At 32.2% G+C, this 14,095-nt stretch overlaps 1 protein-coding gene across 6 annotated transcripts in view; it reads left to right on the top strand.

The window, feature by feature from the left end:
- LOC129985360 (uncharacterized) overlaps window positions 1-14,095 on the top strand; it is a 116,887-nt gene that overhangs the window by 51,382 nt on the left and 51,410 nt on the right. For all 6 annotated transcript variants that reach the window (XM_056095361.1, XM_056095363.1, XM_056095365.1 and 3 more), the window contains exon 2: window positions 4,445-4,549. In XM_056095361.1, coding sequence (XP_055951336.1) covers window positions 4,474-4,549 — 76 coding nt within the window. In that variant the 5' untranslated portion in view covers window positions 4,445-4,473. The remainder of the gene's footprint in view (window positions 1-4,444; window positions 4,550-14,095) is intronic.

The raw sequence follows: 14,095 nt of genomic DNA, 5'->3' as shown, positions 1-14,095 counted from the left end.
ATTATGAATACGCTGTCCACAAAATTGCGACTACGATATGAAAATTAGATTTTATTGAATAAAATGTGATATTCTCAATGCAGTTTTGATTTGCCGAGTCATTCAGAATTGCGTGAAACATTAGAAAAATTTCGATTTTGTAATTATCAGCAGAGCGAGCCATTTGTTTGCTCTACTGGCATTGAAAGCGAAGTTCGGCATTTATTTATGAATGTTTTTACTTATCTACACAGACGTCATTCTTACTTTGATCATCAACAAGCGATCGAATTTAAAACTAATTAATTTCCCCAATGACTGCAAAAACAATTCATGAACATTCTATTTTGGCATAGAAGTTTAGAAAAACCTTGTCACCATCCATTACGATCACCTTTTTGTGAGGTCATTTAAGCTTTTTGCAATTGTTTACCCGAATGCCATTCTAATTCAGTGTTTGTTTAATAGTTACGCACTATTTAATAGAGATATTTTCATTTACTTTTACTATTACTCATTTTCCTTGTTTTTCAGTGCCTTTCTGTTTGAATTTTTAAAAAAATGTAGGATTCAAGATTGAAATGGAAAACTCTAATTCGAAGCGTACTATTAATTTTTGTAAAGTAATAAAGATGACAATAAGATTTTTTTTTTTTGCTAGAATCTCTAATTTCAGTAATAAAAAAACATCTTTACACTAGATTTACAGGCATTGATTATCTATTTAATGTGATTTTTACTGAAATGAGTTACTTTAAGTCTCGTATCAAAATGTTTTATTAAAATTTTTTAATCTAATTAAAATAAAAAAAATTAAGAAAAGATTTTATTAAAAACACTTATGATATATTAACTCTGTTTATGAAAAGCATTTTCAACTGTTATTTTCATTGCATTTTGCAACAACATTCTCGCAACACTCTGTTAACCATCAAAATGATAGACTTTGTATACAGTTAATTATATACATAAACAAGAATGCTTGCGCATTAGTTATTTTTAGGAATTTTATAAGAAATGTTCTTAAGCAAGCCACAAATTTCATGTCTTTAAAACTATTAAATGCAAAATCATCTAATGAAACAGCATGACTTAGAATAGAAAGAAATTGGAAAGTGAAAGTAGAAATGTATTTATATATGTATATATTTCATCATTTAATTAAAAACCAATATGTATTTAAAAATAATTTAGAAGCTTTTTACTAAACCAAAATCACTTATCCCACAGATCTAATGTTAGTTCTTTTTAAACCATTAAACTACGGCATTAAAAGTTTTTTTCATTTATTACTTTTATTACTGCTTTATTGAGGAGTAAAAACGTGTCTTATGGTCTCGCATATCATTATCGTCCAAAATTTAAACACACACATATATAATAATAATAAATGCCTAAGTGTCCTAGCCTTAATATTATTTAGAAAAAATTCTTAAATTAATAACCATCTATTTATAAACTTAAATTATTACTTTAATAATGAAAGCATGTTTTGAGATTTACTGTAATATGCAAAAATTTATTTACCGTTGACAATTTTTTTAAATGTTATTTCTTCAATTTTTATCGACAGCATTTTAATATTACATCTAACCTTTCATTTTTTATGAGAAAAAATCACCAAATTTTTAGCGCAACGTAAGTTACCAATAATTTACCTTTCTTTAAATCTTGGCAAACAGACCATAGTATCGTCAGTAAAATGACTACTACTACTACATGAAAATCTGGAGCACGTTTCCGTCCTTATCATACAAATGGGCTATGGTTCAACTTTTTTTGAATAAATTGTATGTGCAAGTGTAGCGTTTTGCAATATCCTATGATTAAGACAGCCAATTAGCTTTCCACCTCACGGTCCACTGGGAAAGTTTAGATGTCCACCGAATGGATAATGTGGAACATAATAAATTGTATGAAGATTTCGAAATAACCAGTGTTTATACGTTTTTGAAGTAGAATAACAAAAAGTTTCTGCATTTTGTAAGATTGTTTTACTGAAATGTTACGCTGATTCGTATTTTTCCAGTCCGATTTTTAAAGGTTTTCTGAAACAGTTGAAAGTTTAATATTCGTCGCAAATATCAGTGGTTTCAACAATGTTACATTAGCCAGAATGGTAATAAATTAATCATAGTTTATTATTTTAAAATAGTAAAAAATAAGCGGATATTTATGTATTTTTTTAAAAAGAGATTGCTTATCGTATGATTTAAAGATACAAATTACAGAAATAAAAATGAACCGGAGCAATTTCGATGTGGTGTTTTCTCTACTAATGATATAGAGGAATCTGTGAATATTGACACTCTGATGGCCGGACCGTTTGACTTACAGCTGCCAAATTTTGCACATGGAGGTCGGGAATGTGCATTTCAGAAAGATTTTCTTGAAATTTGCGACAGAATTCTAATGAATGAAGCTGAATTTCACCGTTTTTAATCGATTTCCAAAAATATCATCGCAAAACGATAAATCTTATATAATTTCAAATTTTAAAAAATTATTATTATTATTATTATTGATGATACCAATTTCATAGTAGCACAAATATTTTCCTGTACTAAACCAAATTTAAAATAATAGAATACATTACTGCTCTGAAATTTATATCGGTTTCATTGTTTTGTAATAAATATGTGTATGTATGGGGGATCGGCGTTTTACAGGCTAGATAGTTCGCTCTGCAGCAACCAAATTTGGTACATGTGTACATCGCAGCAATTTTTTTTTTTAATTTTTGATTAGAATTTCAGTTAATTAAAAATTAAACTGAATTTATCCATTTTTCAGTGTTTAGTTTAGGTAAATTAACGTACTGTTTTAAAGCAACACTAAGCCTATTTTGGGATGGACCACGTAATTTTGAACCGCGGTCAGATGACGAGGACGACACCTGAGCTGGCACCCCCCTCTCCGCACCACGCCACACCAGCGAGAGGACATTTGGCCAGGACGTTTAACGTGCTCCAGACTCGCTTACACGACGGTTCTTCGGTGGAATTGGGTCTCGAACCTGAAACCCTCCAGTTCCGAAGCCACCAGGCCACCGCGGCCCCCCGTTTTTAAGCGATAATTTCCAAAAACGATGATAACTTCCAAAATGCATGATTTGTCTGCCATTATTCAAAGTAAAAGAAGAAGAATTTTATCTAGTATTACTATTTACTAGACGAGTTACAATAAGGGAAGATTTGGAAAACACTTGAACTGCGCAATTATGCTTTTAACAGCTCTGTGATGTTACGAGATTGCTTTCATGAGAAAGGTTTATGAAAGGTTTACATAATGAATAGACGTAACTGAGTTAAAATGATGGGACATTAATGCCTGACAATTTGATGTATTCATGGCCACAAGGTTATATCGAAATGATTTAATTAAATCTAATCAATATCCCCTGTTAAACAGATGATCCCCAAAAGCGGTACGTATAAAATATTCTGGATGATTTGTTTCAAAACTAGGATTATGCCACCCTAATGGCACAGGATAAAAAATAGCAATCAATGAGTGCAAAGGAATTTTTGAAATAAAAAGAAGTTAATAACTCGGGCAAACTAGTAATATATGCTGACGACTTACGGAAATTAAAAATAAGAAACGAGCTGCAACCATGTGCATCTTTGGCAAATTAACCTGTGATTTACTGATAGAAGTCAAGAATTTGTTTTACGTCTTAATTAAATGAAACATTCTATTTGAGATTTAAGTCCTTTAAGAATATAAAAGGCACTTGATGTAAGTAAATATACTTAAAGGGTTTTTTTTTAAGTTTTTAAATTGGTTGTTAATAAAAAATTATTATTAGTTGACTAAAATTCGTTTAAAAATGAGTTGATTTAGTGGAATTTTTCATTTTTAAATTAATTAGCAAATTGTGTTCAAAATTTGATAAGAATCTACATTTTAAATACTAAACTTATGTACCAATTTTTATTTATCTAGCTCTTTACGTTTTGTAGTTATAGAGTTCACGTGTTTTCAAACAGCAAGACATATGGATTTCGTTCAAAATGTGATAGAAATCTATAAAATTTATTTATCTAGCTCTTTACGTTTTGTAGTTATAGTGCTCACGTGTTCTCAAACAGCAAGACAGATAGAGTTCCTGGGAATGGATTTCGTTCAAAACTTGATAGAAATCGATCAGATTTATCTTGTCCATATAAAAATTGAACTCATTCGTTTAGCTCAAAATGTTTTTGAGTTATCGTATCCATAGGCAGAGAGGCAGAGAGACACAATTTCAAAAATGTTTTTTCGGAATATGGGAGGTCTAAAACGTAGAGATCAGATCAGAGTTTGAATTTTTGATGTTCATTACTTCCATTACACATTGCGTGCGAGAACCTAAAAATGTAAACTATTACTTTTTATAGTATTTCAATGCTGTCGAACTCAGTAGTAAAGAAAGACTCTTTTATCTTTGCGTCTTTATTGACCATTTCGTGTCTTTTTGCAGAAGCGGACCGATGATCGAGCCGTGGAAGGATGAGAAGATACTTTGCTGGCCCCAAGCTCTGGCTACTGCTTCTGTTTGGCTCTACTTTCCTCAACACACACAAAAGTAAGTCTGGTTCAGTTCTATTAAAAATGGGAATCAGTGTTGCTTATATGGATGATTAAGTAACAAAACGTAACTCATATAAGAACAATGTAAGCCACTGAGGTTATTCATCTTCATTTAGCAGAATTTCAAGAGAAGTTTTTATATCAGAAAATCCTATGCCGAATCTCTTCCAGTGAAGCCTTCTCTTGTCCTTTGCATTTGTAACACCATGTTCTACTCTAAACATAACATGTTTCTACATTCATAGCCTAAATTTATTGTTTACAGACGACTTTTTTATCCATCTTATGTTTTAAAACGAGATTACTCACTAATAAAGAAAGCTGTTTAAAATTGGGTAACTAAAAAATTGTGGCTTATAAGAGGATTATTACAAATAAAGCTAAGTTTTCATTAGCTTAAATTTCATTTCGAGTCTACTGTTGTTGTTTCTTATGGCACTTGCTATGGACAAGCCTGCTGTTTCGAAGGCAGCGATTTAAGCCGGTGGGGGAGCGTCTCTTGTTTGTTTAGTAGCGCTAACTAGAGCCAAGAGCACGACTTTGCTACCCACGCATCACTCATTCGTTTGCACAACCCCTTTTCACAGGAGGGTACATTCACACATCTCACAGATAGAACCGATGAAGAACAACCATGCCCAAACCGGGACTAGAACCCAGGACGCCCAGATCACGGGGAAGATGCGCTATCCCTATGCCAGGACGCCGGCATTTCGAAGATACTAGATAGATATTTAAAAATATAATTTATAATTTTGAATCCGGTCATTCAAGTGCCACCTGAGCCAGTACCCTAATTCCAAAATTCCACTCCATACCTATGGAATCATATTTAAATCACATAGGTTTGATGATTTTAACATTCATCAAATCCACATACTGAATATTTAGCAGAATCAGGCTTAGAAACTGCGTTTCTCAGTACCAAAGCAAGCACTTTGCCAAGATCCTATACAATTTTTTTTCTGTTGAATTTTGATTTTGGCTTGAATACTATGCATACAATTTTATAATTTTTGTGATAAAAAAGTGTTATTATTAATGAATTATAATTATTTCCCCAACGTTTAGAAAATATATAAGATACAAAAATATACGATCTTATTTGTCTTTAAGATACATGGCATTTTGACAAAGTAAAAATAGATAGGGAATTTTTGACTCCAGCAAAATTGTAAAAATGAACACTTCATTAAATTGAAATATTTTTGTAATTTCATGCAATAATTTATTATATTTAGAAAAATCGTATTTCGGAGTCCACAGTGTTAATATTAATAAAAAGAAAATGTCTCAGAATATCTAATTTAGCTTTGCATTTTATAGCACCCATTTTCATTTTCAATGTAGCGTCTCATAAAATACTCAAGAAAGTAATAAATTACGCGGAAATCTCTTAGAGCAAGAGGAAAAAACTCCGTGAGGCTTTCAAGAGATTTTTTTCACCCATTATAGATGCGATCACGCTGTGGATCAAATTACATCACACTTTCACTCCAGAATGTTAATGAGCTCTTTTTTTTTTAAGTTCAACTCTTCTAATGCGACAATTTGTTTGTATCAAGGTCAAGGCTTGCGAAAAAAAAAGGATATGCCGATACAAAATATTGATCTTATCCAATATGATCTTTACTATGTTGAAAAATTTTCAAAAGAAAAGTATTAAATACTTTTTATATTAAATATTTTCCCTGAAATATTGCTAAATTATATCAATTCCAGTAACCAGGACTTTCACGTTTAAACATTTTGAGGATTATACATTATACAGTGATGACGAGAATTTTAGACACTTGTTGAATTTTTCTGATTTTTTTAAATGGAAGCGAAAGCTTCTTTTGCCTTCCGTCAGTTTTCGTGATGTAGTGGTTATAATAAAAAATTAAAATGTTTCATTCACAAAATGTTTGTGATTGAATACAAAAGTCTTTTTGTATTACCATGAACATTAATATTTCACTCAAGGTTGCCCTTTTTATATCAGGTGTGCTAACATTTCTTATATAATCAGTAACAAACCTATTTTGCAGTTCTTATCCTCCTTGGATTTATGCAGTGAAACGTACAAACGTCATCATGCTACATACTTTTAAAATCACTCACGGAACTAACTCACGGAAACTCACGGAAGATTTTCTTCAACCGCCTTGATGGAGAATCCGGTTCACTAAAATGAATGCAGAAAATATTTATTAGTGTGTACTTGGAAAAATTCTTTTCTCTGTACTCAAAAGATAAACTTCAAAGACGGTCTCTTGAAAACTGGAGAGTGCATCGCGCTGTAATCTGTCTCAAATGAACGCTAAATCAACAGCAAGGCATTTCTTGTTACACAAATGGCGAGAAAGAGAACTCCTTTAGAATCTTCTTTCATTGGAGTGATCTAAACTGAACAAGGCAGACAATCAATAGAAACATCTTTAAAAAGTGATCATTTTCAGCCAAGTTTATATGGGAAGGAACTACTGCTCATGAGAAGGAGTAGTTTTACAAATGAGATTGGAAATGATTGTTCCATATCAGTTATTAATAAACGATCTCTTCATGAGGTGATAATTAAAGACTGAATGTTATTCAGAAACTACACCAATTAAAAATCCTAGTCATCCACACAATCAGTAAAAGACAGTCCTTTTAGAACTGTTCTAACTCTCGATCTAAAGACTGAGCATCCACACAATCAGTAAAAGATAGTCCCTTTAAGACTGTTCTAACTCTCGATCTAAGACAGGGCAGACTTTGATCTGCTCAGCCTTAGATCCAGAGTGCTTTGAAACTTTATGGTATTATATGAAAATAGGGTAAATATAATACCGTTTAAGAAATGTTAGAATAGCTTTAACTTACATTTGTGCATATCGTAATTGTGTCACGGGGAATCGGATTCAGATAATTAAATCCCCATTTTATGGACAGAAAGCTCAACATCTCAGAATGGTTAAGATAGCTTGAGCAAGAAAAATGAACTCAGCAAACTTGAACAAATAAACTCTTCAATATACTGAAATTTTATCATATTTCATAATCTTATATAAATTAGTATTATTAATTGTAAAAAATTATGTCAAAACTGATAATAAATAATTAAATCGACCATTTTTTTCTCTCTAAAGTTTGTACGATTACAATCGCACAATAAAGTTTCCCATAAATTGTACGATTTTATAATTATTTCCAACAAACCAATTGTAAATTTTTTTAAACCACCTGTGCCCTTTATGTCATTTATGTCCGAGCTATTAAAGGTTACTTGTTAGGTTAGATCAGATCACACAAGCACTAAGCTTAAAAATGTATATATAATTTGAATAACAATGAAACAAATAATTAATGCAATATTTTAATGTTCTTTTTTTAAATAATTCCATTAATTATAATCGAGAATTTTTTAAAAAAAAATAATGAATTGATTATTACTTTGTCTTGTTATTATTGACAAACATATTGGTAAAATGCAGATGTTACATTGAATTCCCCACAGAATCACTGGATCTAGTTCTCGATGTATTTATTTATGTGGGTACAACAGAAACATAATGTTTATAATTTAAGACAGATACAATGGGTGTGTACAGACCAGCTTCAAAATACGCTCCACAGCGATGTTTGCAGTTCTATGGGTTTTCATTATCGCCAGTGCCAAGAAAATAAGCTTATTTCCGGCAATGTGTAAGTCGTAGAAATCCTGAAATAATAATGTTTCTACACAGAATGGTACAATGGTATCTACACAGAATTTAATGATTCGGAAGAAGCGACATATTAGAAGAAAAATCTTTAGAATCTTTTTGACAGTTCGATGACAAACTATGACTGATTTCTTTTCACTCACTTGGGCTGAGAATTATTCTAATTGGATTTTAGACATTGTGATTATGATTTGCTTCCAAAAAAATGAAAGAACCATTTTGCAATATTCTCTATTCGCTGTTTATAAATGTTCTTTAAGTAACAGATCATTCCCGGTGATCTATCAAAAGTACTTGCACCACTTCAGGTAATATACGACTGTCACATCGCTGAATTCCCGTCGTTTTACACAACACTTGCGGTTATCATGAACGGGCTGTAAATGTTTCAAACTAATACCATCTCGTAATGTATGCAATTATATGGTTGTCACTAATTAAATTCCAAACTTTTTAATAGTTTTTAAAAGTATAATAGCAGTTTTAGGACACCCTGTACATCTGATACAAAATAAATTGGAATTCACGATGCGGAGGCGATAATGAATGAGTTCGAGGAAGACATTAGAGCATGAAAGGAAAGTTAATGTCAAGTCGTTCTTGGACGATTAATGGCTGTCAAAAGCCTTTCACTCCCCCCAGGGTCCGGTGGAGGCGTCCCATTGTTTTCGATGGCAGGAGGAAATTTGCTTCATCCGATTACACTGTATCAGTCGTAATTGAGTTTCCTCCACTTGATCCAATTTGGATTGGGGGAGGGGGGGAGAACCTGTTGCGCGATGCCACGCGAGCCAAATTGGAACGAGAAACTCTACGATCACGTGGCTGGTCATCGAAAAGATACTCCCCTCCCCAACCCCCCTTCTTTTCGTCGGCTTCAGAAACTGTGTCACTCCGAGCAGGCGAACTAAAAAGAACACCATGAGCGATCACTTGGTAAAAAGGAACATTCAATACTTATTTCAAAATACAGGTGGTTCGAAGAGAAAAAAAAAGAGAGAGAAACGTTTTCGGTAGACTGACGAGTTGCTGCAAAATTAGCCCAGTTAAAGACTTTTCTTTTACATTTTTTTTAAATACGGGACGGCGGAAAATGCTCCATTGTGAAAGTAAAATAATAATTGCCCTGAAAATTGTTAAAATGTGTTCGCTAATTGGAAGATTATAGACTATTCTCATTTCGCTGTCTATTGTCTGTTGCTTATTACAAAGCGAACGTTGAGTTGAATAGTTGCTAGATCAAAGAAAAAAAATTTTATAATAAAGAAATAAAAGAATGAAATGCACATTTATTTACTCTTTTACCATATTGATAGCTACTCTCATAGGAAATATGAGATATGCTATATAAATAAATTATCCTAATAACTAATTAAACCATTATGTTAGGAAAAATTAGGCAAATATTATAAATCTATATAAATGATGTACATTCTAAAAAATATGACGAAAATGGAACCTGAAAGGGCACCTGTTCATGAAATTTTGAAATAAATTCAGAATAAAAAGCTTAATTCTTGCGAAATATGTGCATGAAACATCTGCATGTATAAAGAATCCACAGTGGCATCTGATATAAAATCCAAGAAATTTCCATTCAGCGTCTCTGTCTCAATGTTTCAAGCACCTGATCACAAGTATTTGAATTTCGAAGGTCTGATAGCGAGGCATTGCAGGAACATTAGATTTTGATCTATTTTTAATCATTCATTCAATAATTTCACCTAAAAAAACAATGCACTTACCAAGCAGTGGTATAATGATCGCGGGCATAGGAATATAAATGTACATGAACGCCAACCTTAGATATCGCCATGGTGATAAAATGTTAGTGCTTTTATTCCTCTTTATGAAGTCAAATATATTAAGAGAACAACAACAAAATGTTTTGCATATTGAATCATTTGCACTTTTCAAGTCATTCTGGCGAAGGAATGAAGAAGAAATGTTATGTTCCAGCCCCAGTTACTTTCGCTACGCTACTTCTTCTGCGAAATTCATTATTTTTAACGCAAGATCCTCTCAGTGTCACTCGATACTATCAAAGTAAATCAAGTAATATATTGTTCGGTGACATATTATTATCATTGTCGTCTAATAGTTATTGCAGTCGTTGATTTAGAGTCACAGAATGATTTTATTCTTAAAAACCAAGAGTTTGAAGATCACCATTTTGATCGCCACGCCAAAGTCAACCGGGCGTGGTTTGCTCGGTTTTTTCTAGACAGCGTGCTTTCCCATCGCCCTAAAGGTTGGCTGTCCCAAAGGTCACCACTCCTATGATCAGCACTCCATCCACTGCTGCTGACAGTCAGTGCTTTAAATTCGAATCATGGACGGATGGCCGAGGGAGTGCCACAACTTGTTTTTAATGAACATGGTATACAGTTTCTATTTTTGAACGAACTGGCCTAAAACCAAGCTGCTCTATTTTTTTCTCAACTCCATTACAGAACATTTTAAATATTTAGAAGGAAGGAATTACAGGCCAGGATAGAATACCATATCATATCCTTGCATTCATTCATCCATAATGAAAGATGGTTCGTCAATTCAAAAACAGCGAATTGTGTATTTCAAATAGTTTCCTGGGAGCTAAAATTCTCCCATTTACTGTCCAATGGTATCTTTTTTTAAAAAAAATTATGAATTAGGAAACTAACAGGACAAAAATCTAATTAATCAACTTACTTCCTTCCCCACGAATATTGATTGGTGATTACGCCTCAATATTCATTTGTTTCCCTTTGTAAAGAACTGATATTTGTATCCAGATAATTTATTTAAAAGATGAGAAAAAAACAAATAGGAGTAGATTTTCAATTATCTCTTCTAATGTGACAAAAAGATCGGCAGATCAACAAAAAGAACGACTAAGACAGAGATCTAATTGCTCATTTACCTAGCAATTAAAATTCATCCTTTTTATTCGAAAGAAATGTTATCCTTCTTTCTGGCCTGCTAGTATACTTACAAAGGGAGGGGGGCTGCTGCTTGGAATATTAATTTTGGGATTATATTAAGATTGTAGTAGTAGCCTTTAGGATGCTCATTTATTAAATAAAAAATCTCGGTTTTTTTTGTTTTTTTTATGACTACAATACTTTTTCTGTGCTTCGTATACGAGGAAACAAAAAATGTCATTCGGCAATCTCTATGCATCTAATGAACAGCTTTTTATGTAACTTAATTTTTATTAAAGAAATGCAAAATTCTATATATTAGGACGTTGATATAAAGCAGAAGGAAGATATTGTATAATGTCGAAATAAAAAGATAAAAAAACGAAACCATAACTTATTTGTTATATTGTAATTAATTTTTCCTTGTTTTTAATATCTGTTTCAAAGCCATTACTAAATAACAGTAGTAAGGAGAGCGACCTTAGACAGGTATAATGAACGTACAAGGACATTCGGAATACTGAAGGCCCTGAACTGTCGATGGACAGGAAAAAAAGGGTTTCTTATATTTAATTGATGACTGTTACGAACAGCTTCTTGAATGTAAGTAGATAAATGAAACTCCCACTAAAAAAGAAGGTTGCAACATTTATAATTGAACAGAAGGCGCTCTAATCAAGATACATAGAATGATTGGCTCTTTCTTTGCCTGACCGTATTTTATTTCCTAGCCTTAGGATATTACAAGAGTCGAAGTTAATCCCACTTGATTTTATAATCACATGACATTCAATTCGAGAAGCTATGATGTAGACCTACTGAGGACTTCTTAATTCTAGAATTAAATCCAAATGTATAGAAGTGTTTTGAGTAGCTGCATATTATTTATGAATTTGCTAAATGGATGTTTTATGAATTAAACAATATCCTAGTGTAACAAATCATGTTATAACAATTCTGGCATAAAAATAAAAGTCCCTTTTTACCAATATATACAATCACAGTACACATGAGCAATTTTATCATCAGCAGCAATCCCCCGGGGGGGCACCTCGAAATGAGGATGAGATGCTTCCGGCATGGTGGTTGGATCTCGCTACCCTGGAGGGTACACTAATAGGTGGGGGATCTGTCTCCTCCCATCGATGACGGGACGTACTTCCTCCGGGGAGGGTTGTACTGTGGCCGGTGACGGCCCTTAGGACTCAACCACAGTTCCCGCCAATGTTGTTGTTGCGGCGGTCCGGTCATTCAGTTTTATGGTTTAAATCCGTGTGCCTTCGGGCGGGTCGGAGAGTTAGATGGTTGACTTACCAATATATACAAATTATTTTCAATGATAGAACTATTCATATAAGAGCCATCTTAGCATTTCCCCAAGTTTCCAGTAAATCTAATGTTGTACTGCTATTCCCTTAGATCGATCTTTTCTATAAATGTTTATCAAAAATGATTTTAAAAGGGATTTCCAAGCACTCTTTGCTGTCCATTGGAAAGCTTATAAATAGAAATAAAAGCGTGTAGCCAAATGGTTACGCGATGCATTATAGGATTAAATAATGCTTAGTCAAAATGTTTTAATAAACAAAGGTGTTTTTAACTTTGAAACAAATATCAGAGGTTGTCTTATTAAATTTCAAAGCTATGTATTACAAAGTAGTGAAAAAATGGTGGTGTGTTCCCCTGTATCTCTGATTACACTATAAAAGCTTGCGAAAAAATAGTCACATTTTACCATTTATTTTATTGTTTATATTACAGATAAATGAAATTTTTAGTTTTTATATTTTATTAAACTTTCTCTAAGCAGTTAGTAACAAAAAATTAAAATGAGAAATACAAAGCAAAATAATAAACAATAATTCTGCTTTCGTTATTATCATTTTTCTTTCATTCATTCTTGCATTTCATTTCGTTCATTTTGTTTTCGTTATTATGTTAATACGAGTTAATTGGCAGAAAACGGTATATAATTCGTACTTGGATCTTCTTTAAGCCATTATTAACTGTTCGAATAAATTATTTAATAAAAATATTCTAAAAATGCCTTCTGTTTTTCAAAGTTTCGGTCTACATAGTAAACGAATACAAAACCTTTCGCTTTTGCGTTTCGCTTTTTTTAACTTCCATGATAAAGCGTTGAATGCTCTAGAAATTTTTTGTATCCTCGCTCTTATCATCATATCGCCGAAATTCCAGGGATAGAAACTTCCGATTTTGTAGCAAAAGTTGCCAAATTTGCCTCTAATGATTCGGAGCATTGACTTGGCATCCAATCAGCAGTAATTACCGGTAAAAATACAGCAATAATATCGAATTAACTAATTTAGTTAACTCGATATTTAACTTTTTTTTGTGTGTGTGAAAGTAAGGGTGGGGTTTTCCCCCAATTTTCTTTTTAATGTTTATTTAATACCAGTGTAGACTTCTAAAAATTTATTTCTGTTATTTCAAGACACATGGTCATCTTAATTAAAGTTATCATTTAAATTATTTTGTGACTTTATAAAAATGTTGATTTTCAATAGTTTGAAATGATCTGGCTTTATTTTTCTTGAAAAAAGCGAAATATATTCTAAAATGAGGATTAAAGATGATTAAAACATGTTTTGAGAAAAAAATAATTTTTTAAAATTTTAATTTAGTTATTGCTGAAAATTGTGTAAAAAAAATACACAGAAACATCTATGGTAATTTATTCTAATAGTATATATATTGTATAATCAATAAGAAAAAGTCTACAAGCAAAAGAAAATGCATGTTTCATAGGGCAGATCATTCGACCTAGTGTGACAAAACTAGCATTTAGTTATTTTTTAAGTAATAGTAGCTAATAAAAGGTTTTTCAAAATGTTAACTTTTCAATTAATTAAAAATCAATTTCAAGCACAATGTATGGAAAAGATTTTCCTTGTTATGATAAAATTCAAGCTAATATAATTTTTCATC

Source organism: Argiope bruennichi, chromosome 9 (assembly GCF_947563725.1).
Source record: "Argiope bruennichi chromosome 9, qqArgBrue1.1, whole genome shotgun sequence".
Taxonomy (NCBI): Eukaryota; Metazoa; Arthropoda; class Arachnida; order Araneae; family Araneidae; genus Argiope; species Argiope bruennichi.
Note: the sequence above shows the minus strand (reverse complement) of the source record. Positions and strands in the feature narration are given on the sequence as shown.